This window comes from Rattus norvegicus, chromosome 10 (genome assembly GCF_021556685.1).
Source record: "Rattus norvegicus strain SHRSP/BbbUtx chromosome 10, alternate assembly SHRSP_T2T, whole genome shotgun sequence".
NCBI lineage: Eukaryota > Metazoa > Chordata > Mammalia > Rodentia > Muridae > Rattus > Rattus norvegicus.
Genome location: NC_141543.1, coordinates 66,620,579 through 66,644,558, shown reverse-complemented (window position 1 = coordinate 66,644,558; position 23,980 = coordinate 66,620,579). Strand labels below are relative to the sequence as shown.

The window sequence follows — 23,980 nt, the reverse complement described above, 5'->3', positions numbered from 1 at the left end:
AACTATGGGCTACTAGTGTGTTTAGTGTTATGCTAACATGGGGCGCCCCATGTTAGCAGCAGCCTTAGGGTGGGAGGTAACTCTGGCCTGAGGCTGGGAAAGCCACAAGGCCCATGTAGACTTTGAACCTGTGACCTCTGTCTTGTTAGCACAGAGCGGTAGCCGACTGAGCTAATAAGCAGGTTCCGTAGTCACTGATTTTCCATCGAGCGCATATGCCGCTTCCTGACTTAATGCAGCAAGCTATTTATACCCGCCAATCCATTCATTCTTAATGAGCCTCGGTTGTGGATTGTAACATGTTTTATTTTCAGACAGGATTGCTCACTGCCCAGAGCCAGCTGTTGCTATGCCTCCTTCCCTTCTCTGTTCCCAAGAAATCAGCATTTTGGAAGCTCCTTAGAGCGTATGTGCACGCGTGTGCTCGCGTGCGCGCGCGCGCGCACACACACACACACACACACACACACACACACACGCTTCCTCCTTGGACTCTGAATTGTCCATTTGTGTCACGTCAGCTGGTGCAGGTACCTGAGGTCCCCCACAGCATCCAGGCTACCCAGGAGGATGTGTTGGGTGCTGGGGCCCCCACTGCCTGTAGCCAATAGAAGGAGGCAAAGCAGAGCAGGAAGGGGGTCCATGTTAGGAGGGAGGATGCCACCTGTCCTTGGGAGCTGAGACTCTGCCTATATTATAGGTCACAATCTGGTGAAGCAGGTGACCCGATCTGGCTGGCTGCTTAAAATTCACTGTCAATTTTTTTTTTAAACTGCAAAGAACCCTCACTCTGAAAAGAAAATGGAGTTCTGGCTTCTCTCTTAAAAAATCAGAAGGTCTGCCAATACCGCCCTCTCAGACAGCAGCAGCTTCCCATTTCACTGATGGAGTGTTCTCTGGTTTGCCACAGTCCCCAGCCTTCTCTGTTGTCTCTCACAGTCTTTCAGTGTTGCTGTACATCATTACTAAGAAGGGAGATCTAGGGTGCAACTCAGCGGTCGACTGCTTACCTTGCATACACCAGGCCCAAGCTTGCATCCGTGAAGGAAAAAGAGAAATTCTTCTGGTATCCATGTCTCTGTGTAAAGAAAGAAAACAGAAGAATGATGCACTTGTTGCAAGAAAAACAAGTGGACGTCCTGGGGCTCCTCACATCGGCCACCTAGCTCACTGTAGTGGAAGGCAGGGCCCAGGCTGTCACATGTGAGTCCCTATAGCTAATTCTCACACATGGCCCTTGCTCATAGTGGCCCTGTGCCTGCTGTGAGCATAGAGGAGACTGCATAGCCATCTCCCGGGCCTGCCAGCCTGGGCTCCCCCAGCTAGCCTTAGGACACACCTCTTAGAGCCTGTGGGCTCCTGAGAAAGAAAGCCTTGTTGTGGAATGTTGTGTTCCCCTGAGGACGATGGAGGAGGGGCTGGAACAGTGTCTCCTCTCCCCTAGTCATCTCATCTTAGAGTTCAAGGACCCCGCCAAAGGAAGGAGCCCTAACTGAGGAATTCCAAACAGGAAGTAATGTGCAGATTGTTCAGGGAGGCCAGCTACACAGGAAAGACTGTGTCAGTACACACATGCACACGTACACACGCGCGCACACACACGCGCACACACACACACACTCTCCCCACAGCCCCCCATACTGCCTCCAAAGCCTAATCTGATTGCCCAGTTCCACCTCACACTGTGCTAAGTGCTCAGAACACGCTGTCTTGCAGTCCCTTTACCAACATCGCCACCCTGTCCCATCTCTGCTCATTTTACTCCTTGCAGGGGCTTTATGGTCTGGAGATGCTGTGGAAGGTAACTAGGGTTTTTTGTTTTGTTGTTGTTTTTTTATGTAAAGACAGCAGAAGCTACCAAACGTACACAAGGGCACACAGACCAAGAAGGACCAATTAGAGAGAGGACGAGGAGTCAGTGTGAGCCACCTGAGAAGGCACTGTTGGTCCCACAGGCACTTCCAAGTGTTTGACCCTGGTCTTTGTAGTGCAGGATCGCCACCACCTTGGTAAAGAAAATAAGTACAAGAAAGTCATAGTTTGTCTGGGCTGTGGGAGGAATTGGATATCAAAGGCTAGGGAAGAGGCACTGTGCGTGTGTGTGTGTGTGTGTGTAGGGGTGCTGTGGTTCTCAAGCCCTCTCTGGCTACTTTTTGTGTGTGTGTGTGTGTGTGTGTGTGTGTGTGTGTGTGTGTGTGTGTGTGTGTGTGTGTGTGTGTAGGGGTGCTGTGGTTCTCAAGCCCTCTCTGGCTACTTTTCCACCAGACCCAGCAAAGGGCCATTAGTTTTGTCCTGTGCATCGGTGCTGCTACAGATCCCAGCGGTAGCTGCTGCAGATTTGGGCTTTGCATATGGTGTGGGGTCTGTGTGGGACTCTGTGTCTGGAACATCATGAGCGGATACCCACTCCCTCCTGGAGCGTGGCAGAGAAGAGGGCCTACAAGGGAAGAGGCAGACTGTCTGCCTTGACTGCCCCTGCAACAGGGGATGCCGGGTACAGAGTCCAAGCAGCGTGTGTAGTAGTCTCAGCACAGAGGGGACAGGAAATGCCTGCAGTGTTCTAGAAACTGCATCTCCTGTAGCTCTCAGAGATACAGAGGCCGCTGTTCTTGAGTAGCCATGACTGTGGATCTGCTTTAAAAGGAAGGCCCAGGCTTGTGGCCTCATCCTGCCTTTAAGCCCTTGGTTATGCTGAGCAGCAGTCTCAAAACAGGAAGGAACCTTACACAGGGAAGAGTCCCCGCTCCATGCCTCCCCCTCCTCACAGAAGCCCCTGCCTGTCCCAATGTCTGTGCTGGCTTAGAAATTGATTTCCCAGAGCAGAAGGCCCTCATTAGCCACACCACAAAGGTTAGGGGCATGGCTGTCACCTCTAATTTGCCCAAATCCAATGACAGCCTCAGGGGATTAGCCAATTCCATATGCAAGGTGAGATCTTGAGGTGCCTTGCCCTCCTGGAAGCTATGTCTGACTCAAGTGCAGCCAAGGGGGCGCAGCACTGCCCCAGGGGGCTGCTGGGCTGAGCTCTTTGTACACAGTACAGCGTGACCCTCTGCCGCTGCCCACCTGCCTTGCTGCTTAAACCTACAACTTCATCCCACACACTCCGGACTGAACAGCCTTTGGGAGTGTGGGTGAAGTGAGCGGATCTGGGCTCCCACCCTGCCTGATTCCAATCCACTCTGGGGATAAAAGTGCTGGCTCTGCTATACACTGCTCCCTCCCTGGACAGCCTGTCCATGCCAGGGCAAGGGTGACGTTGCAGAAGGTCCCCAGCTGATTCCTCACTCCTCCCAGGAGCATGGCAGAGACGAGGGCCCATCAGAGCCAGGCAGGCAGCTAGCCCATCCTCTTGCCAGTCTCTGAACACAGACATCCTGGGTCTGAGGCTCCTCTGGATGGAAAACTGTGACAGTGAGACTTGGAGGGATAGAGACAGAGTATACAGACTGGGGCACACCCGCGAGCCCAGCTCTTAGGCAGCTAAGGCAGGAGGATTTTGAGAAGTCACAGTCAGATCCAGATTTCTTTATCCTCATTAATTTATTCCAGGGGATGGGGTCAGTTGGAGGTCAGAGGACAACTGGCGGGAGCGGGTTCTCTTCTAACTCAGACTGGCAGGTTTGTGGCAAGCACCTTTAATCCACTGAGCCATCTTACCAGCCTCAAGGAGACCATTTTCAAAGCCATGAGAGAGGTAAAAGTTCAAGTCGGGAGGAAACAAAGGCTCATGTCACCTGTCAGCCAAGGAGCGCAGAACACACAGGCTCCCTCATTTTGTGTGTGTCCGCCAGAAGCCAGAGCCTACACAAACCAGTTTACCCCCTTTCCCTCAGGGGCTTCCTCCTAAGGGCTTCCTGATCCTCCAAAGAGCCCATTGCTAAGTTGCGGCTTTCCCTGCACTGTCGGGGAGGCCTGGCCTACCCCAAGCCTACTCCTGTGCCTGCTTAAATGGTGTTAATTTGTAAATCCCTCCTCTTCCAGGAAGCCCTCTCTGACCTCTCCCCAAACACTGTCTCTCCCACACTGTCACACTCTACCCTGCTCTGTATGTCCTGTTCTCTCTCAGGGAGCAGTTCTTAACATCCCTCCTCCTACTACCCAGAGCTCCTCATTTGTGGTTAGGGGACCAGAGGGTTTTCACACCGGCGACCACATCTTTATTGATCTGTGAATTTGTCTTCATTAGCTGGTGCCTCCTATCTGTCTGTGAGCCCGAAGGAGAGAAAATTAAAATCGATGTTCATGAATAAGCCAGCACTTGGACCCCTCCGAGCCCTGGATCTGACTTGTCATTCAGCACTGTGCTTCCCTGTTGCCTCTTCCCACCTGGGGTCATCCTCAGAGCCTCTAGGGGCAGCCTTGAAGAGTGTCAGGAAAGGAAAGCACCTAGATCCTGTGCCTGTCCCTGACTACACACTAGGACAGGTTGGAAGCATACCATGACTCCTGTCACCTGGTCCCAAGGAAAGACAGGTAGACATGGAGCCTCTTCTGACTGCCAGTGGACCCATTCCTGGAAGGACAGGTTCCCCTAGCTTTGGGCCATCCTCAGTTCTGGCTGGAGCTCTGAGGACAAACCAGAGGATGAGGCCACTGCTCTCTTCTCCTACCCTCAAGAGCAGAACACTCCCCTCAGAGCTATTTATCCCAGTCTGTGGCAACTTTCCACCCTCTACCCCAGTGCCTGCCCAGGCTGAGGTTATCTGAGTGTCCCTCCAGGAAGACAGATGAGAGGTGCCTGGCTGGGGCTCTGCCATCACCTGTTCTGCTGGCCTGGTGAACTACCTATCCCCATACTGACCTCACTGCCCTGCACGGCTCAGAGTGCAGTTAGCAAGTGACTTTATCTAGGGCTAGGCAGGCTTGGAAGGAGATGGATTTGGGTCATAAGGTGGCCTTCCCTTGGGTAGCTCCAGGCAGGGAGAGGAGGCCAAAGCAGGAAAAACAGGAAGTGGAGGCAGCCAGGTGGGTGGGCTCCCTCTGCTCCTGGTGCAGAGGACTCTGGGAAGTAGAAACAAATTGAAGAGATTCCTGGGCATTATGTTGAACTCTGGTTTTTGAAAATCTTATCTGCTTGTGTAGTGTTTGGTCTTTTCCCCTGCTGAATCTCATCTTGCTGGACAGTTTTCCGTCTTTCTCTCTTCCCTCCTTCCTGTCCATTTCACAGATGAGACAAATTGAGGTCTAGGGTATGATATTTGCCCAGAGGTATCCAAAGCAGAACCAGGGTTCAAACCAAAACAGTGGGCATGCGTGAGACAGCCTCTCTGATGCAGGGCCCATGTGGAGAAAGGAATGAGTCAGCTGACTGGGGAGGAGAGTTTAGAGTCATTAGGTGAGACAGGAGCATGCCATGTATACTCTGGTGAGAGAGCAAGGACCTCAGCCAAAGATGGACATGAATGCCAGCCCAGCCTCTAACCATGCTCTAAGTGCATCAGACACTCTCCTCAGCCTGTGAACCACGGCTGGAGCCACCACACTCCGTTAGAAGAGTCAGCCCCGCCCAGTGATGTAGGCTGGGCCCAGAGCAAAGAAACAAGCCCCATGCTAGAGGACATGAGCCCATGATGCATGTCCTTGTTCTTCGTTGAATGCTCACAGCCACTACAGAGGGAGCCATCATTCACCCATGGCTCCGCCGAGCATAGATAGGTAAAGAAAACAGCCTAAGGGTGCACAACTGGAAAATGACACAAACCCAAGCCTGTGCTTCAGGGTCACCTTATCACATGACCCCCACCTGCTGCCACCTGAACGGGGACATACACACACACACACACACCCATACACCTATTCCTGACTATGAGGGCTAAGCCATCTTGGCAGAGCCAACCACATCTGTGCTGTGCTGGTCTGGCGGCCCAGGAGGATTCATTGGGGGTTCCTTTGCCCTCCCCAAGGCCTAACTGTCTTTCCTTTACGTTAAAAATATTTTTTGTTGTTTTTAGTATGCAAAATTTCCCACCATCTGCTGCTTCTTGGCAGGATGTTGGAAAATATCTCCCTACTTCCCTAACTCCCATAGCTTCAGGAGACTTTGGGCTCCTTGGAGCAGAGCAGCCACTGCTCTCCAGGGTCTCCCAAGCTCACAGCCTGCCCCCATCTTTGCACTGGGCAGGTGGATGTAGCATGGCTCCCGGTGGGAAGATGGTTTCCTGACTTTTCAATCAGGCAGGGATATCAGCAGCTTGTCCACTACTGAGCTGACCTCACACTAAGTCTACATAAGTAACTGCTGGGTATTGACCAAAACTCTTGGTCATGAATCTTGAAGAGGTGACTAGGGTCATGGAGAGAGGTCGTGGCTAAGCAGAGCCTGGAGACAGGTCCCCAGAGCCTAGCCTTTCATCCCTGTCCCAAGCCATCCCAGCTAGGTCAGCAGCAGCCACATGTGTCCTGTGAGGCATTCAAGGGAGATTTTCCAAAAAGGAAGAGTTCCTACCCCACCCCCAACCAGCCTCATGTACCAAAACTCAAGAGTTTCCATGGTGACAGTCAAATTGCAAATCCATCCAAGAATGAACTAGAGAGGGAAAAAAACCAGCTCAGCCCCAGAGAAACAGGCCAGGCAGCTCTAAGCTACCCAGCCACTGCTGAGGTCGAGGGTCCAGCACGATGGGAAAATCCCTGGGAAGATCAGGCCCTCCAACAAGTGGACCAGGAAGTCAGGCAGCCGGCTGTAAGGAAACCTAGAGGGGAGGCTCCCACTCCTGCCTCGTGGTGGAGCCCTATAAGTCTGGGTAAGAATACCTCTTCTCCTGCAGGCTCTCAGATCCGAGTCTCCCAGGGTTCTCCTACCTCTGTCAAAAAGCCAAAGTGTAGGCCAAAAACAAGCAACAAGTGCTCACTCCCAGACGCTGCCTCCAGGCTAGCAACTTGCAGAGGGTGGAAGAGCAGAGGCCAAAGGTTTGTGAGCCTAAACGCTTCATTTAGACCCTAGAAGATTTCTAGTCCTGGTCACCGTTCAGAGGGAAAGCAACATTGGTGGCAGATTACCCCAGATTACAGGGTCAGAGCAAAGAAAAGGCTGCCTCCGAGACCACTGCAAGCAGCTTCTGCAACTTGGTGACACATTTGCAAGGCCCACGTGACATGAAGCCTCTGTCTTTTCCCCAGTGACTGGAAGTGGCCACCTGCTAGCCAACACTGCCTTCTTTTGCTTTACAAGAGCAGATTGGACATGGGATTTGAGTCTTCAGCACATAAACCTGATGGCTATGGCCGAACCCCAACTTAAATCCCCAGGCATGAGGCTGGGCAGATGGTTCTGACAGCAGTGTGTTTGCTGCACAAGCCTGAGGACCTGGGCTCTCTCCCTGGCACCCACATAGAAAACTGACACAGTGATACACACCGGTAAACCTCGCCCTGGGAGTGGGGAGACAGGCAGGTCCGGGGCTTGCTGGTCCGATAGTCTTGCTGAGCTGATAATCTCCTGGCCACCGAGTCTCAGAAAAGATGTAGTGATAGAGCGATACACCCAACACCAACCTCAGGCTTCTGTGTATGCACAGCACATGCATGCACATATATGCGCACACAGGACACCCAAGCCTGGCCCAGCTTACAACTGTGGGTACAAAGAGGCCAGGCAAGGGACAGTGTGTCTGAAAGAAAGGAGTATTCCTCAGCTGATCCCTGCTTTGTGATCCTGTTGTGAAATTGTCACCAGAGGCAGTCCTCCTTTTCCGTGGCTGAACCTTTGGGCTCTGTCAAAGGATGCAACTCAAGTGACAGTAGCTGGAGGAAGCTTTCCAGGATTCGTCTCTGATTTCTTTTAACCTTTGTGCATTGCATGCATCCTTGGCCACCAGGTGATATGGTGCTCACCCCTCACTCCAGGGCTGTGCTGGTTTGGAAAGACTACAATTCTCCATCAACCCTGTCTACACTCGGAACATGTACAACAGATGACAGAATGCAGGGGTTTACACCATACCCAACTCCTGGGACATCTGATCCCACTGGCCCTGCCCCTTGGCATTTGTTCAATAGCATTAAGAGATGCAGGTGTCACTGAGCATCTTAGAGCCAAGCCTAGTTCCTAATTGCCTAAGTCCCCAGATCAGCCACAAGGGAGATGGAACATTCCAGGTCAGGAAGCATTGATAGATCACCTCCATCCCTGCCAGAGAGATGGAGAGACGAAGGTGGAGGTTAGTCACCAGCTCCTCACAGGGACCGTCCTACCCCCATTAGCATTAGCTAGCTGCCATCCTGTGTTCCTGTGTTGTCCCAGTGGGGAGGGGGGGAGAATGGGGAGAATGGAAAGGAACTTGCTCCAGGTGTCTTAACAGGCAGCCCCACTTCCTGCCCACCACCTCCCGCCTCCTGTGTCTGAGGACCCAAGGGGTTAGTGTTTAGTCAGCCCAACAATGAGTCAAAAACGACGTAAGTGTTTGTAACAGTGATGTCTGTAGGGTCTGGTCTCCGTGGATTCACATTCAGCCCAGACCTGTAAAGGAACTAAAAAAGCAAGTCGGGTTCTTACCTACAATTCTCATGAACCAGGAAGGGCACATGAACCCAGCCCTATCCCTCCTCTTCTTGGTTCTGTGTCATCAACGGCCAAATCTGGAGTCTTGCCAGTGGCAAGAGGGAGACCAAGAACAGAAGAGGGGAAGAGGCTGAAGCAGAGGAAGGAAAGCCAGGGGCAGGCACAGTCATCACTCAGGAACACTTAGTACACACAGGCCTTCCCTTGGTGAACAGGAGTGTGGGTGTGGTCCTCTAGATGATGGGAGCCTTTCAAGGGATCTGTGTCAGCTGGGACACCCTGACGGTGCAGAGGAGACTGTCACAGTCATCCTGGTGGGAGGCAGGACGGTCTTGGAGGGAGGAAGGGTGTCTAGTGCTCACAGTAAGGAGGCAGCAGACGCAACCACGATTGAAGGGGCCTAGTGAGGTAACCCAACCAGTGGGTGCTTGCCTAGCACGCACAAAGACCTGGATATGAGCCCCAGCATCACAAAACTAGGCAGGATGTGGGCTGGAGAGATGGCTCTGTGTTAAGCCTGCATAGTGCTCTTGTAGAGGACCCAAGACCACCTCAGGTGGCTCACGATGTCCCATAACTCCAGCTTCAGGGGGATCCAATGCTTCTGGCCTTTATGGGTACCTGCACTCACGCACATATACCCATAATGATGTGCACGCACACATGCAGATGCACACGCACATGCACGCATGTGTACACACACGCACATGCACGCATGTGTACACACACACACATAATAAAAATAAATCTTCAAACAGAAATCTAGGCATACTCAAATTCCCAACATGCAAGTAGTAGAAGCAGGTGGATTAAAAACTCACTCATCCTTGGCTACACAGCTATTCGAGGCCATCCTGTCTTAAAAAAATTTTTTTTTAAAAAATCCATTTTGGTGGTAAAACTAACAGGGCATGTCAAGGCGGCACTAAATCATTATCAGACCTTCACGAAGCACCTGCCATGTACTGGCTACTTGGCTTTGAAGAGCCCAGAGCCAAGGCTCTGAAGGTTGAGAGGTTTAGCCAACTCCGACTTGGGCTTCTTGTTTTTGTGACCTGAGTCCCTCAGTCAAAAGATGGCATAAAGCTAAGACACAAAGACTTTCTAGAAGGTTCTGGATCCAGGATACCAGGTAGAAAACCCATTTCTCCCCCTCTATACCTACAATCCATTTCCCTAGGTGACCAGCACTTCCTCTGGTGGTGCCTCACGTCAGGAGACAGAACACAGCTCCTGAAGGAGCCTGGAGCTGGGCTGGACCCTGGTCATCAGCCTTGATAGAGAATTCTGCTCTCCTCTTCCCCCAGTGGGACCTCGGGCTCCCAAGCTGGGAGGAGGAAGATGCGCTTGCTGGGAGCCTAGGAAGACCTCACCCACCACCCCCACCACCCCAAAAACCACACTTTACATTTGAAAGGAAAGCCAGTGCCCTGTGGTACATCAAGTCAGTCACCTCTCAGAGAGCTGGCTCCCTTTGACCCCACATCTACTTATTATCTTTGTTATAACTCAGTTACACGCTATGTAAATTAATCAAGAGAGTCAGAAAAGAGGCCAGAGCTGTTTCATTAAAATCAAGATTTCATAAAAGTCTTGAAGGAGCAACTTGCCTTTTTTTTTTTTTTTAATCTATTGAATTAGGCGTGGGCAAGCCAACTGCAAAAAAGCAGAAGGAGGATATGAAAAACTCTAGTGAGAGTCTGCTCTCAGCTCTATTTCCCGGGGTCTTTCATCTCCACTGATAAGAACATGAACCAGAGTCACAGGCCATGGTACAGTCTGGGCCACATGGGCCCTTCTCAGAGAAGCACCCGGGCCCGCCTCAGAAGGTTGGCACACGGATGTACATCCCTGCTTAAAATTAAAATAGAACGTTTGAAGGATGAATATATCCTGTATTATGACGCCCACGGGCGATGAACCAGCCAAATATGGTGTTGAGTGCAGAAAAGAGGGTGTTCACTAAGAAGCTCCCTCTGAGCCCTCGCTCCTTGCAGTTCATGACACCCCACTGTGCATGGCTGAGGAAGATGCAGGCTGCCTCCCTACTGGGCTCCTGATGAGAGTTAAGTGGTTGGGAACCTCAGCTAGTCTTGCAGTGTCAGGAGTCCACCCTCCTCACTGACTGCCCTGGGCACAAGCCCCAGACTCCTGCCTGGGAGACGGGGAAGGACTATTCCCTACTGTCCTGAAGCTTTTGAGACTTCAGTGTCTTCTCCATGAAACCATGGCCTGGGTGTTCAGTGCGGCCAGACGGAGGCCTCAGAATGTCCGTGCCTTCATCAAAGTTGGTCACCCATTCATTCCTACCAAGCAAAAGGGATCCAGCCCACAAGGAGGCCATGAGGCGTGAAGATGGCTGGCCTTCCCTGGTGGTGCTGGACATGTGTGGTTCCATCCTCCTTAGCTGGTAGGAAGGAGCCCCTGGCTTCCATAGCTTCTCATGCCCCAGACAAAAGGGCTAACTGAAATGCTAGGTCACTTGGTGGTGGCAGGAAGAAGGCAAGGCCTGCCCTGCCCCCACTCTGTCCGAGCAGGAGAAAATAATCATGACCTCCTCTGCTCTGCTCTGTCTGTTCCAGTGGTTTCTAGTGACAGTGACAGTGACTCAGATCTCAGCTCCTCCAGCCTGGAGGACAGACCTATGCCCTCTGGGATCAAGGGCACAAAATATGACAAGCCTAGAGGGGACTCAGGTAAGTGTGGAGAAATCTGCTATTTGTTTTTAGACCCTGAGGTGCTGAGTGGCATTTGGTTTCTCTGGTGGCAGCTTCTCGAGTCCAGGCTCCTCTGTATGTGAGGGATAAGGCGGGGCTAGCATGGCGCTCTCCCTTTGTACACTCTCCCTGAAGCACCCTGGTCAGCATTGCTCAGTTCACATTGTAAGCAACAAAGAGATACAGAAATTAAGTCCAGTTCCCTGAGCCACTGTCCTTCTGCCATACAACTGCCGTGAGGACCCTGGCATATGTCATTGCCTCCTGACTGGCACTGCCTCCTCAATACGAATGAGGTGGAGCAGACCATTTTGTGACTCTTGACATAGGTTAACCTGGGCCATGAGTAAGGAGCAGAGAGAAGGAAAATGGAAGGTTTTTTTTTCATCTCTTTAAACACAAGGATAGTCTTCTGAGAAAAGCACCAGCTTCCTTTATGTCCTCCTGGGTCAGAACTAGGACCTTCAAAGGAAGTTTCGGGGAGGCTGATATTAGTGTGTAAAGAGTGAGTCCTACAGTATCTGCCCTAAACTGGAATGAAATTCCTTGAAGTACTGCCCCAGAGCTAAGATCATGACTGGAATCCTTGTTGGGAATAAAAGTTTGGGCTAAGCCAAGAATGCCAAATGCCTGGCACGCATACTATACCCCATCTCTCTATCCCGTGCCGTGGCAGACATTACTAGTTGCTTATGATGCTCTTTCCCACAGAATCCTGATGCGCCTTCACAATCCTCCTTAATAGTTTCCCAAGTGGTAAAAACTAGTCCTGGACTTGGCACCAGGATCCCCAAGAGGCTCCATTAGCAAAATGTATAAGTTGCCCATCAGCCCAGTTTCAGGACAAGCTTCCTCCTCCTCGTCCTCCTCCATGCTCGATCCAGTGCCCTCCCCTCCATACCAACTCTCAGCTGGGTAGGACCATCTTGAATAGGTGTTAGGTTTGATGGTGCCATGCTCACACATATATGCCTTAGGATCTCCTCCCTCCAGTTGCTGCTTCCTTTTAGAGGCCATGGCGTGTGTGTAAAGGTCATGGAACAACTTATGGGAGTCAGTTCTCTCCTTCCACCACGTGGACCTGGGGAGCAAACCTGGAGTGTCAGGCTTGTTGGCAAGCACCATTTTTAATCCACTGAGCCATTTCCCCAGCCACCTTATGCTTTCCTAGAAGCCGCACAGCATTCTTCTATTTCCCATCCCCCTCAGGGTCTCACCCCTCCCCTCCACTCATCTCCCTCAGGGTCTGATCCCTCCCCCTTCATCACTTAAACACAAAACCACAAATACACACGTATAGGATTTAAGAGTCGTTAGTAGTTAAAGGTGGCATCTTAATACTGTCTCTCCCTCTTGCCGAGTTACCAGACACATAATTCCTCCTCCTCCTCCTCACCCCTCACTCTGTGAAGATAGGAAAAGCTACTAATTGCCAATTCTCTAATCAGTACTTTGTTAGTTAGGGAAGAGCCCATTCTGTTGCTCTAGTGTGTCTTGGGTCAATCAGTAGAGAGTAGAGGTCTGGCTACAACAGGCAGGCATGTGGGTGGGGGCAGCTAGGCAGACAATCCATGCTCACCACCCACAATTCCAGAAAAGACTTGGCCAGCCTTTTGCTAGACTGAGCTTAGTACATCTCCATCCCCATTCACATATGGTCTCCTTGCAGGTGGCAGCATGGAGTCACCCAGGATGGGGCCTGCCCGACCGCCCAGCCATCTTTCTGGCAGCCAGAGCAGCCTGGGCAGTGAGACGGGGGCAGGTGCTACAGATCCACAGGGAGGCACCCTACCCCGGCCTGAGCCCAGGGTATCCGGTGAGTACTGCCTTGGCTCTGTTTGACCAGCAGCAGCTTCATCCCCTCCTCCCTCCCCTAGTGGCCGTGACATTTTCAGTCCTTCATGTTTACTGAGCTCCATGCCAGGCAGTGGGGAACAAAGGTCAGACAGACCCATCTTAGCAAGCTTTGACCAGAGGGACTCAGAATGGTGCCGTCTCTGCTCCTGGGTCACTTGTTCGTCTTCCCTTGCTCCTAACAGCTGCAGGCAGGTATCGCTGGGCCCAGCCTGGGCTGGAAATAGTGGAGTTGGGTCTGTCTTTATCCTCCAGAACCCTGCTCCACAGCCAAACAAGCCAATGCCAGCCTGAATCCTGGGAGGGAGATTGGGGCGGGGAAGGCGTCCACCTTGGTGTTCCAGTGGGATAGGTGTAGCAATGCTCTTACCCTGTCTGGTGCTCACTGGCCCAGCACGGGAGCATCATGACATGGGGTGTTTCTTGTTTGCAAACAGAAAAGGCACGAACTCCTTTAAAGACCAGCCCCAGCTAGTCCAGGCAACTCTGGCCAGAGGCCCACAGATACATACATAAAACAACATCTGATGTGCCCCTCAAGCAGCTTGTGTATACCCCATTAGCCATCCCACTCCCCGTTCCACAGGGAAGGAGAAACAGTAGTCAGGTCTGGGGAGTGGACCTTTACAGCCTCAGGATGCATTCTAGTCCCAGCCCTGACACTCTCGGCAGTTAAACCTGTGCACTGCTAGAGGGTAAATAGTTAGACATAGGCCGTGAGACTGCTGCAGTCTGCTCTCACTAAAGTATTCCTCACAGCGTGGCACGAGCCGTCTGCCCTGTCCAGTAACAATAGTGGGGTTATGTAGCACCAGAGAATGGGCAAAGAGGGAGTGTTTCTTCCTGGGTCCAAGGCTCCTCCTGGCATATGAGGTCCCTGTGTTGAAGACACTTCATTTGGACAGACAAACGGAAGCACAGGGGGGCAGAGAACAAGCTTCTGAACACACAGCACAGTGGAACAGTGCTGGCTGGTATCCAAGCTCTCTCTGCCCCAGGCTAGCCCTGGACCCTCCCCGTTCTCAGGCAGCCCTGGGTGCAGGAAGACCCTGTCTTGTCACATCTCATTCCAAAGCTGGGCTGTTACTGGGGAAGAAGTCACCTCCACTCACTACTCAGTGGTCTTTTTCTCTTTCTCCCAAAGGCAAAAGGCATACCTGGGCAACTACCCATTACTGAGGTGGCCGGCTGACCTCCCTGGGCTGAGGCACACTCTCTGGAGGAAGATTCAGAGAGAGACAACAGGGCCGGCCTACCGGAGCCCCTCTCTGAAGGTTCTTGAGGGCTCACAAGCTCCCTGATACCTTGACCTGCAACTCAACAAGCCAGTGTTTGGGGACCGAGCGTGCTTGCCCCCACCCTGTAGTGCCTTCTCTACTATCTCACTCAGCACCCCACCTTTTATTTATTGCCCCTCCCCCATCCCAGTCACATCTCGATTTGCTCGGGCCTTGGGTTGGGTTGGAAAGGCCTTCCTCTATGCACTGAAGTTTGGGTGGGACACACAGGGCTTTCTTTGTACTAATGATGCGCACTCTAACCCTCAGTGTGACCCTGCGGAGCTGAGCAACCCCACCCCACACCCCCACACCCCCCTCCCCCCACCACATTCCCAGTGTAAGCCTGGAGCACCAGGCTGTCCCTATTCCTCCAACCGGCGGCGGAGGCCAGAGCAAGGTCCTATTTGCCCCGAGGCTGGTCCAGGAGCTGAGTTAAATCCAGCTTTGAGGTTTCCCCGAAGCCCCTATTGGCCTCTGGGTTTTTGTTCTACCCTGAAACACAGCTCCCCCTCAGACATTAAAATGCTTTTTGTTCTTCAGTGGAAAACAAAGCTCCCACCCTGCCTCATGCTCGCTGGCCCAGCCTGGGAGTTTCAAATTCTAAAGCCAGAGCAAGCGTGAAAAATATTCAAAATACAGATGCTTCTGGAAAACCCCTCCCTGGGGTGGGGGTGAGGAAGTGTCCTATGCCCTTCCTTCCCTGAGTCCAGTTCCATCCTTCCCCACCACCATCCCTCCCATTATTATTATTAATAATGGCCACCACCATTATTAGCCTTTTGCCTGTTGCTGCTGGCAGAAGACAAACTTCACTATTTCCCTGAGATGTGTAGCCATCAGCACTAACATAATAAACATAAGAATTTTCACCAAGCCTCTCTCATCCAAAGACCACAATCCCCACATTCTGACCTGTGTTGGGATAGCAGTGGATGGATTAAAATATGTAGCACTGATTCACTGAAACCCTAAAGCCTGAGTAAGAGAAACCAGCTAGATCAGCGTCTCAATGCACCTCCCAGCCCTAACCCTAAATCAAGCCCATCTATACAAAAGAGCTAATCAAAACAGGTCCTAAATAGACACCAACTTCTGGCTACACGTGATAGACTGGGCACAGGAGTCATTTTCTTCTGTCCCACACAATGCAACATGAAGGAATGAGAGTGCATTAAACTACGAAGACAAAGGGGTGGAAGGCGGCGAGAGCTATTTGGAAAACTAAATAGATGGGACAGGAAGATGCTTTCATCCTCAGCCTCCCTGGAGAATGAGCCCTGGCCTCATCCCTTCATGATCTTCTCCAACCTACCCCATAGACTCCTGACCCACATGGCCTGGTCACTGTCCTTCCCTCACCCTGGTGTCTTAGGGTTTCTATTCCTGCACAAAACCAAGAAGCAAGATGAGGAAGAAAGGATTATTCAGCTCACACTTCCACATTGCTGTTCATCACCAAAGGAAGTCAGGACTGGAACTCAAGCAGGTCAGGAAGCAGGAGCTGATGCAGAGGCCATGGAGAGATGTTTCTTACTGGCTTGCTTCCTCTGGCTTGCTCAGCTTGCTTTCTTATAGAATCCAGGATCACCAGCCCAGGGATGGTACCACCCATAATGGGCTGGGTCCTTCCCCCTTGATCACTAATTGAGAAAATGCCTTACAGCTGGATCTCATGGAGGCATTTCCTCAGGGGAAGCTCCTTTCTCTGTGATAACTCCAGCTTGTGTCAAGTTGTCACACAAAACCAGACAGTACACCTGGTAACAGGTTCAACTGCTAGCCAGAGTTGAACTAGAGATGTAGTTTAGAGAGCTGAGCACAGCCAGAGGCTGGGTAAGGTCCCTTGCTAAAACCTACAATGGTCAAAAAACAGCCTTTGCCTGACAGCCAGGCCTACTCTCCCCCATCCCTCGCACAAAGCAAGACACTTGAGTTTCTATGGTGAACCGATGATGGATCCTGGCATTAAGGAATCCTCAGACAGGGTTGGGGATTTAGCTCAGCGGTAGAGCACTTGTCTAGCAAGCGCAAGGCTCTGGGTTCGGTCCCCAGCTCCGAAAAAAAAAAAAAAGAAAAAGAAAGAAAGAAAGAAAGGAATCCTCAGACAGCAAGTCTCTACTCATTCTCAGTTGGGGAGAACCCAGCCTGTAGGCCCCATGCAGCAGAGAGCAGCCAGCCAACCTTGGTCTTCACATGTTGGGAACAGGCAAAGGCACCCAAAGTCTGCTAAAAACAAAACCCCAGAGCATCCAGTTCATAGGAGAAAGAACCTCTGAAGATCAGACTGCAAGAAACGAGAAAAGGCAGGAGGAGCCCAGAGGTGGGGCACTAGCATGAGTGTATCCCTCGTGCTACCGAAAATGGAAAATTCATGGCCACAATGATATGTTTTACAAAAGTTAATGTTCTTCAACGGTAAAAATATAGTAGCAGAGGGACTGGGAAGAGGATTCGGTCACTGCTGTGCCACAAGAACAGGGACCCCAGTTTGGTCTCCAGAACCCATGTGAAATAGCTGAGCACAGTGGCAATGAAACCCCAGTGCAGGGGAGGCAGAGACAGGCACATCCCTAAGGCTCGCTAGCGCCTGCCAGCCCAGCCTGCTTACCAAATCCCAGGCCAAATGAGAGACCCTAGCTCAAAAATCAAAATGAACACACAAGAAGCAATACTCCTGAAATTGGCTTCTGTGTGATAAGGTAAATTTTGGAATGTAAAACGGGGAATGGAAGATGAGGGGGAGATAGTCTCCCAGGAAACAAAACAAAAAACAAAAGTATAAGAGTCCTGGGGATGGAGCCCAGCTGCTAGAAACCTAGGTCTGTCCCTAGCACTGAATCAAACTAGTCATGATGTGTGTGTGTGTGTGTATGTGTGTGTGTGTGTGTGTGTGTAACCCCACCCCCTGGGAAGTAGAGGCAGGAGGATGTTTGAGCTCAACCTTAGCTACGTACCAAGTACAAGACCAGCCTGGGCTACATGAGACTTTGTCTCACAGTGGGGGCATGGTAGGAATAAAGGGAGCTAACAGAAAACTCCAGCAAGATAGAAGGTCCAACTTCCAGCTAAGGGAACGTTCAAACCTAAAAGTTCAAAGGGGTTGAGAGGACCCTCAGCATGCGGGGCTGGAAGGATGGCTCCACAATTCAGAATGCTGTGGCTTTTACGGAGGACCAGAGTTTGGTTCCCAGCACCCTAGTCTGGCAGCTCGAAACCTTCAGCTCCAGGGAACTGATGCCCTCTTCCGGCTACTGTGAACACCCTCATGCAATGAGGCATACATGCATAAATAAAAGTAAATCAAAGAAAGAAAAACCATAGAGGAGAGAAAATACTCAAGGAGTCTGAGCATTTCCTAGCTGGCTGCAGAAGTTGGTGGCCTGGAGCCCTGGCTACCTCTGCACAGCAGGGTGTCTGCAGAGGAGCCCTGCAGTTCAAAAAACCAGAAGGAGTGTTCTCGTCATTGGGAGATGGTGAGGGGACCGGAGCAATCGCCCAGCACCTCCTGCTCTTCCAGAAGATCTGGTTCCGTTCCCAGCACCCATGTCAGGTGGTTCACAACAGCCTATAACTCCAGTTCCAGGAGATCCAGCCCCACAGTGCTTCACATGCACACTTCACACACACACACACAAACTCCCCCAGACTTCCCCAGCTTGAAAGAGTGAGGGTTGGAGAGAGGACTCCATCATTTAAAAGCACTGGCTGCGCTTACTGAGGACCTGAGTTCAGTTCCCAGTGCCCCTATCTGTAACTCCAGTTCCAGGAGATCCAATGTCCTCTCCTGGCTTCTGAGGGCACTGCATATTACATGGGGCACAGATAACAGGCAAAACACCCATTTACATAAAGTTTTTTTAAAAAAAAAGGGTTTTTGACAGGGTTTCACTATGTAACTCTGGCTGTCCTAGAACTCTCTGTAGACCAGGCTGGCCTCAAACTCACAGAGGTCTGCCTGCCTCTGCCTCCCAAGCGCTGGGATTAAAGGTGTGTGCCACCACATCCAGCCTTAAAGAAAAAAATGTAAAAGAAAAATGGTAAAGGGTGAAAGGTAGACATATTTAAACTGACTTAAACATTGCACAGTGTAACCGATGTTGAAATATCACATGCTATACCACAAGTACATATTAATTCTCATATTTTCTGTATCTGTTAAAAGATAAATTGTAAAAGTCAAATGGGTATGACTGTGGCTCAGTGACAGAGCAGCCGCATAACACACACGAGGCCCTGGGTTTAATCGCCAGCACGGCCCGATCAGCTAATTTATTAATGTGGTTGGGATTTCTCTCACTGCTGTGACCAAAAATACCAACAGGAACTAACTTGATGGAAGGAAGGAAAGATGGTTTCCAGAGATTTCAGTCTACAATATCAGGAAGGTATGCTGGCAGTGTGGAACCAGGAACCCAGTTGTAACATTCAGGAACATGGAACAGACACACACACACACACACAGAGAGGGGGGGGGGAATTGTGAAACATTTAAAAATTTAAAGCCAGAACTCAAAGAAGAAGCCATGTTATGAATGCTGAGAGAACTGGTTTCTGATCTAGACATATCTGGCCAACATCTGCCAAGTGTGAGGGAGAACGAAGGTATTTTCAGGCATGGGTGTCCTCAAGCTTTTTCACCTTCTATGCACTCTTAGCTCCTGCAGGATGCACTCCAACCAGAAAAGAGGATGCAGGAGAGAGGCAGGAAATCCCTAGGGTCATCACGGAGCCATGTGGTTTCACTGGATTGGAACATGAAGGCAGGCGTATGAAACACGCACAAATGTGGAGGGGGTTGTCCATGTGTGCTAAAGTATGACATACACATGTAAACTGGAAAATCCAAAATTAAAGCTAGTACACACAAAGGAGCTAAAAGTCCCCAAGGTTGCCACAGCCCTTGGGACAGATGAGGATTGCCATTTATTCAGCAAGCATCACAGGATACTCGAAACCCTGGACTCTTTGAGTATGTCTGAGGGATGGGGCACAGGCCACAGCACACATGAGGAGGTCAGAGGACAATTCTGTGGAGTCTGTTGTACTTTTATAAGTTCAGAAGTTCAAACTCAAGCCATCACTTTCATGGCAAGGGCTTCACCCACTCAGCCATCTTGCTGGCCCCTAGAGTCTTTGAGGAAAAGCATCCACACCAAATACCTAATAAATTCAGGGAGGGTGGCTGGCAGCAGTGAGGCCCTCTCAGACTATAGCAGGGGCTGAGGTACTGTAGCCTCCTCTGAGGACCTCCAAACTTAGTGCCTTCAACTCAAGACTGCTTAGCGCAGGTGCAGAAGCAGCCTGCGTTCACAGACTGTTACACTAATTATGCCAGTCTCACAAAGACAGATGGTGTCTTAGTTAGGGTTTTACTGCTGTGAACAGACACCATGACCAAGGCAACTCTTATAAGGACATTTAACCTGCCTTACAGGTTCAGAGGTTCAGTCCATTACCATCTGGGTGGAGGTATGGTAGCATCCAGGCAGGCATGGTGCAGGAAGAGCTGAGTTTCCCCTCTTCATCCAAAGGCTGGCCGCTAGGAGATTGGCTTCTCAGGCAGCTAGAAGGAAGGTCTTAAAGCCCACCATGACACTGACATAGCTCCTCACAGGCTGCACCTACTCCATCAAGGCCACACCTCCTAATAGTGTCACTTCCTGGGCCAAGCACTTTCAAACCACCACAGATGCTATGTATATTCTCCCATTGGGTTCTTAGATTTTATAAAGCCACATAAAAGCCATGTGTGTATGTGGTAATGCAAGAAGTGGTATTGTCTAAGCCAGGGGTTCTCAACCTATGGGTCACAACCTCTTCGGAGGGTCAAATGACCCTTTCATAGGGGTCACCTAAGATATGATGCCTAAGGGGTCACATATCAGATATTCACATTACAATCCATATCAGTAGCAAAATGGCAGTTATGAAACAGCAACAAAAATAATTTTATAGTTGAAGGTCAGCTAACATGGGGAACTGTATTCAAGAGTCGCAGCAGTAGGAAGGTTAAGAACTGCTGGTCCAAGGGAACAGAAGAGATTAATGGGAAAGGAGGGGCAAGAAAGAGATGAAGAAGGGAAGGTGAGTATGTTCAAAGACAAGAGGATTGACAGCTGAGACACCATTGCCAGAGGACCTGAGTTCAATTCCCAGTACCTATGTCAAGGTGCTCATAGGGGCTGTAACTCCAGCTCCGGGAGGGCTCAGCCTCCTACAACACCTGGATTCACATGTGCATACCTACACGTGCAAATTAAAAATAAAAACACACACTTGGAAGAAAAATTTTCACCTTAGGACACATCAACTTTGGATAGGTTTCTAGGAACAGAACCCATCGTAGATTTGTGAGTTTCTGCAACTAGACCGCAGCCTGTAGGCGGCTGTCCCCCCAGCCCCACCCTAAGATATAGGGTTCTTCCCATGCCTCTAAGGACCAAAGCCCTCCCAGCCCCATTACAGCAAACATGTCCCATGAGAACCCAGGCCTGGGGCCCCCAGCACCCTAATCCCAGTAGCTCCTAAAACAAACTACGAATGTGCTTCCTGCAGACCGCTGAAACGGAATCCAGACCCTACAAGGTCAGGGCCTGCTCCTACACCCAGAGTTCTCTAACCTTCTATAGAACCAATAAAACATTTCTTTGTAGAATGTGTTCAGGGTCCCAAGCGACCAAACTTTTCATGGTGTTCATGGTTTTCATGGGTTCAGGTTCCAAAGCACCAAACTTTTCATGGTGATGAGTGGAGAGTGATCTATAATGTCTGTCAATATCTGGAAGCACAGAAGCGTCTCAGACAGCAGGCAGCCTAGTAGTCTCGGAAAGATGAAGCAGGTACCATGCTCATGAACTTGGGACACCTAGTTTCCAATCTCAGCTCCACTATGTAGCACCTGAGTTCAGAGTTGATCTCTGCGCCTCAGTTTTCTCATCTATAAAATGGGGAGATTTCCTTCATAGGACATCTATGGGCACTCAAAGCATAAGAGACCCTGTGAATTCCTACCAGCATGTCAGTTCCAGCAAGCATGATGCCAGCCTCAGTCATTCAGACACCATTTGGGTACAATGCATAGTGTTGCAGCACAAGAGATGTCCTACTCTGCCCTTTGGAACAGAGAGGCTCGCAGCACTGGTCTGTCCATCGGCCGCTTGCCAGGCAGCTGCTGGGGCCAGGGGGAGTCAGAGATTGGGGCTCAACAGACTGTTCCAACTGGGAGCCCTCCACACCATCTCTGGGTTAGAGGCTGTCAGCAGAACTCTTTCCCTGGCTACCCACTCCTCACAGGGCACCAAAGACAAAGTATGATTCCCCCAAAATCCAACGTGGGGGACCCATGAGTTTAGGGGTATACTTACCAGACGTAGGCCATCCCAAAGCATTTCTGCCTAGCTACAGAGATGGAGTCCCGCCTTCAGCAACTCTTCAGCCCCCACTGGGGCCTCCTGCGATCTCGTGGTCATGGACATTGAGGGCCGAACCACATACAGCCGGCTGGGAGGTGCAAGAGGGAATGGATAGAATCTCAGGTGAGGCTCCAATGGCCCATGACCCTCCCTACTCCTAGAGTCAACAGGTCCCACCTGTAGGGTCCCCTGCAAGTAGTCACAGCTGACCTGATGAAGATATTCACTGGTGTGCTCCCCCATGAGCTGGGGGAGGAGCTGAGGACATGATTTTCACACTCCCAGGGCTGGAAGACCTCCCTGTTGGGAACCTCACTTTGAAGCCCACTGAGCCCCTGAAGAGTCTACCTACCTAGGGATGGCAGCTCTAGCTTCATAAGAGACCTGACAGAGGAGATGAGACCAAGCCAGCAGAGAAAGCGTACCTTCCTCAGAGGCTCCGGAGGGTACCTGGCTTCAGCTAGCCCCTCAGTATCCAGTAGAGTTCCCTCAGACACGCTTGGCACATTTGAGCCATTTCCATCCCCCCAATAAGGGGGATGTCCTTCCCTAATTGCAAACACACACACACACACACACACACACACACACACACACACACACACCGTATCTATAGGTTCTCGGAGCCTACGCTATCTGTGTCTGCCCCTCACGTGAATTGCTGCTGAATTCTGGCCGAGTGCAAGGTGCACCCAGCTGAAGCTACAGTGCTTGGAGCAATGGAAGCCAGCGTCAAGGACTCCAGGCAGAACCCTCCCTCGCTCCCTCTCCTCACCCTGCCTCCTCCCAGGCTGCGCTTTGTTTGCTGACAACAAACAGCTCTCAATTCCACAGAGCCAAGGCCAGAGAGACATGGAGCATTTTGCTTTGAGGGGAAGATAATAACTATTACAGCCACCATTTGTTGAGTCGGACACCTGCTACCAGCTACAGGGAGCCATCACCCGCTTAGGAGAACTAGAGAACTCTCACTGTTCCCATTGTACAGAGGAGGAAAGCCGAGACCTCAGGAGAGCCTGCTGATGCACACAGGGTGAACGGATGCCCAAGACTATGCTGTGCGACTGAGGCTGCAGTGGGGACCTGAGGTTAGCAAAAACAAATCCAGATTCTGAGAGTGGAGGAGGCAGTACAGAACAGCCTGGCCACATAGGCAACACATATGGAAACTTCTAGGTGGAAGGGGAGAAAGTCAGCCCCTCGCCCCGTTGGAGAATTCCCTACTGCTGGTGTGATAAATAAAGCCCAGTCCCTACACACATTACACCCACCTGCTGGAAATTGCCCGATGCCCGTGGCCCAGTATGGCTGAGAGTGCCAGGCACTAACACCCTTCTTTGTTCATTGGGCTGGACCTAGTGAAGCAGCCCTTCTTCCCCTTCATATCGGGGTTTAGTGCAGGGTGGGTTTGACTTAGAGGGCTTCTGGGAGCTTCTCTCAATCAAGCATCTCCTCCAGGCATTCAAAGCCTCAAATCTGAGCACTCACCCATAGCCCCGAGATATGACCAGGATACAGGGGTGACCCTTGAACTCCAAGAGGGCACAGCTCCACAGACCCCAGCTCACCTCACAAGTCCCCACAGGTACCTCGTTCCCATGATCTCATGATCTCTCTCTCTCTCTCTCTCTCTCTCTCTCTCTCTCTCTCTCTCTCTCTGTGTGTGTGTGGGTGGTGGTGGTGGTGGTGGTGGTGGTGGTGGTGGTGGTGTTAAATTTTACATAGACCTTGCCATTTTAACCATCTCAGGAACCCGGGTCAGTGGCACCGTTCACAATGCTGCATAAACACCATTATGACTCATTGTCGAACCTTTGCATCACCCAGAACTGGAGCTCTGTACCCTGTAAGCAACACAGGTCCCCGCTGCCAACCACCATCTACTGTCTCTGGCTTCTGACTACACTAGGTGGCCCACTTAAGTGGACCCATGTAATACACATCCACTCTGCTGACTTTACTCTCGATAGTGCCTTCAAGATCCTTCAGGTTGTGGCCTGTGTCACTTCAGATCTCGGATGTCAGCTGAGTGATATTCCACTGCGAGGTGCCAGCCCCCTCATCTCCCTATGGGAATTGGCTCATGTCCATCTTTTAGCTATCAGGAATACGCTGCTAGAACCACAGGGCTCCGAGTATGCGTCCAAGCCCCACCCCCACCCTGCTTCAATGCTTTTGTGATGGTGGTGCTGGCTGTGGTCTAGCTCATTCCCT

At 51.1% G+C, this 23,980-nt stretch overlaps 1 protein-coding gene and 1 long non-coding RNA gene across 15 annotated transcripts in view; one reads left to right on the top strand and one right to left on the bottom strand.

Moving 5' to 3' along the window:
* Rph3al (rabphilin 3A-like (without C2 domains)) overlaps positions 1-15,223 on the top strand; it is a 143,652-nt gene extending 128,429 nt beyond the window's left edge. For all 13 annotated transcript variants that reach the window (XR_015630178.1, XR_015630174.1, XR_015630177.1 and 10 more), the window contains 3 exon segments: positions 11,086-11,199; positions 12,890-13,036; positions 14,219-15,223. Coding sequence is in view for 8 of the 13 variants with exons in the window: in XM_087569642.1 (XP_087425768.1) it covers positions 11,086-11,199; positions 12,890-13,036; positions 14,219-14,266 (309 nt within the window). In the remaining 5 variants the exon portion in view is untranslated.
* Positions 1-23,980, bottom strand: part of LOC102549294 (uncharacterized) — an 80,495-nt gene that overhangs the window by 28,379 nt on the left and 28,136 nt on the right. The window contains exons 1-3 of one of the 2 annotated variants that reach the window (XR_015631806.1): positions 22,192-22,500; positions 21,719-21,854; positions 1,011-1,078 (exon numbers count right to left, since the gene is read on the bottom strand). This is a non-coding gene — a long non-coding RNA (uncharacterized LOC102549294). Of the gene's footprint in view, positions 1-1,010; positions 1,079-21,718; positions 21,855-22,191; positions 22,501-23,980 lie in introns of those variants that run through there. The other variant, XR_015631805.1, reaches the window with a different exon arrangement.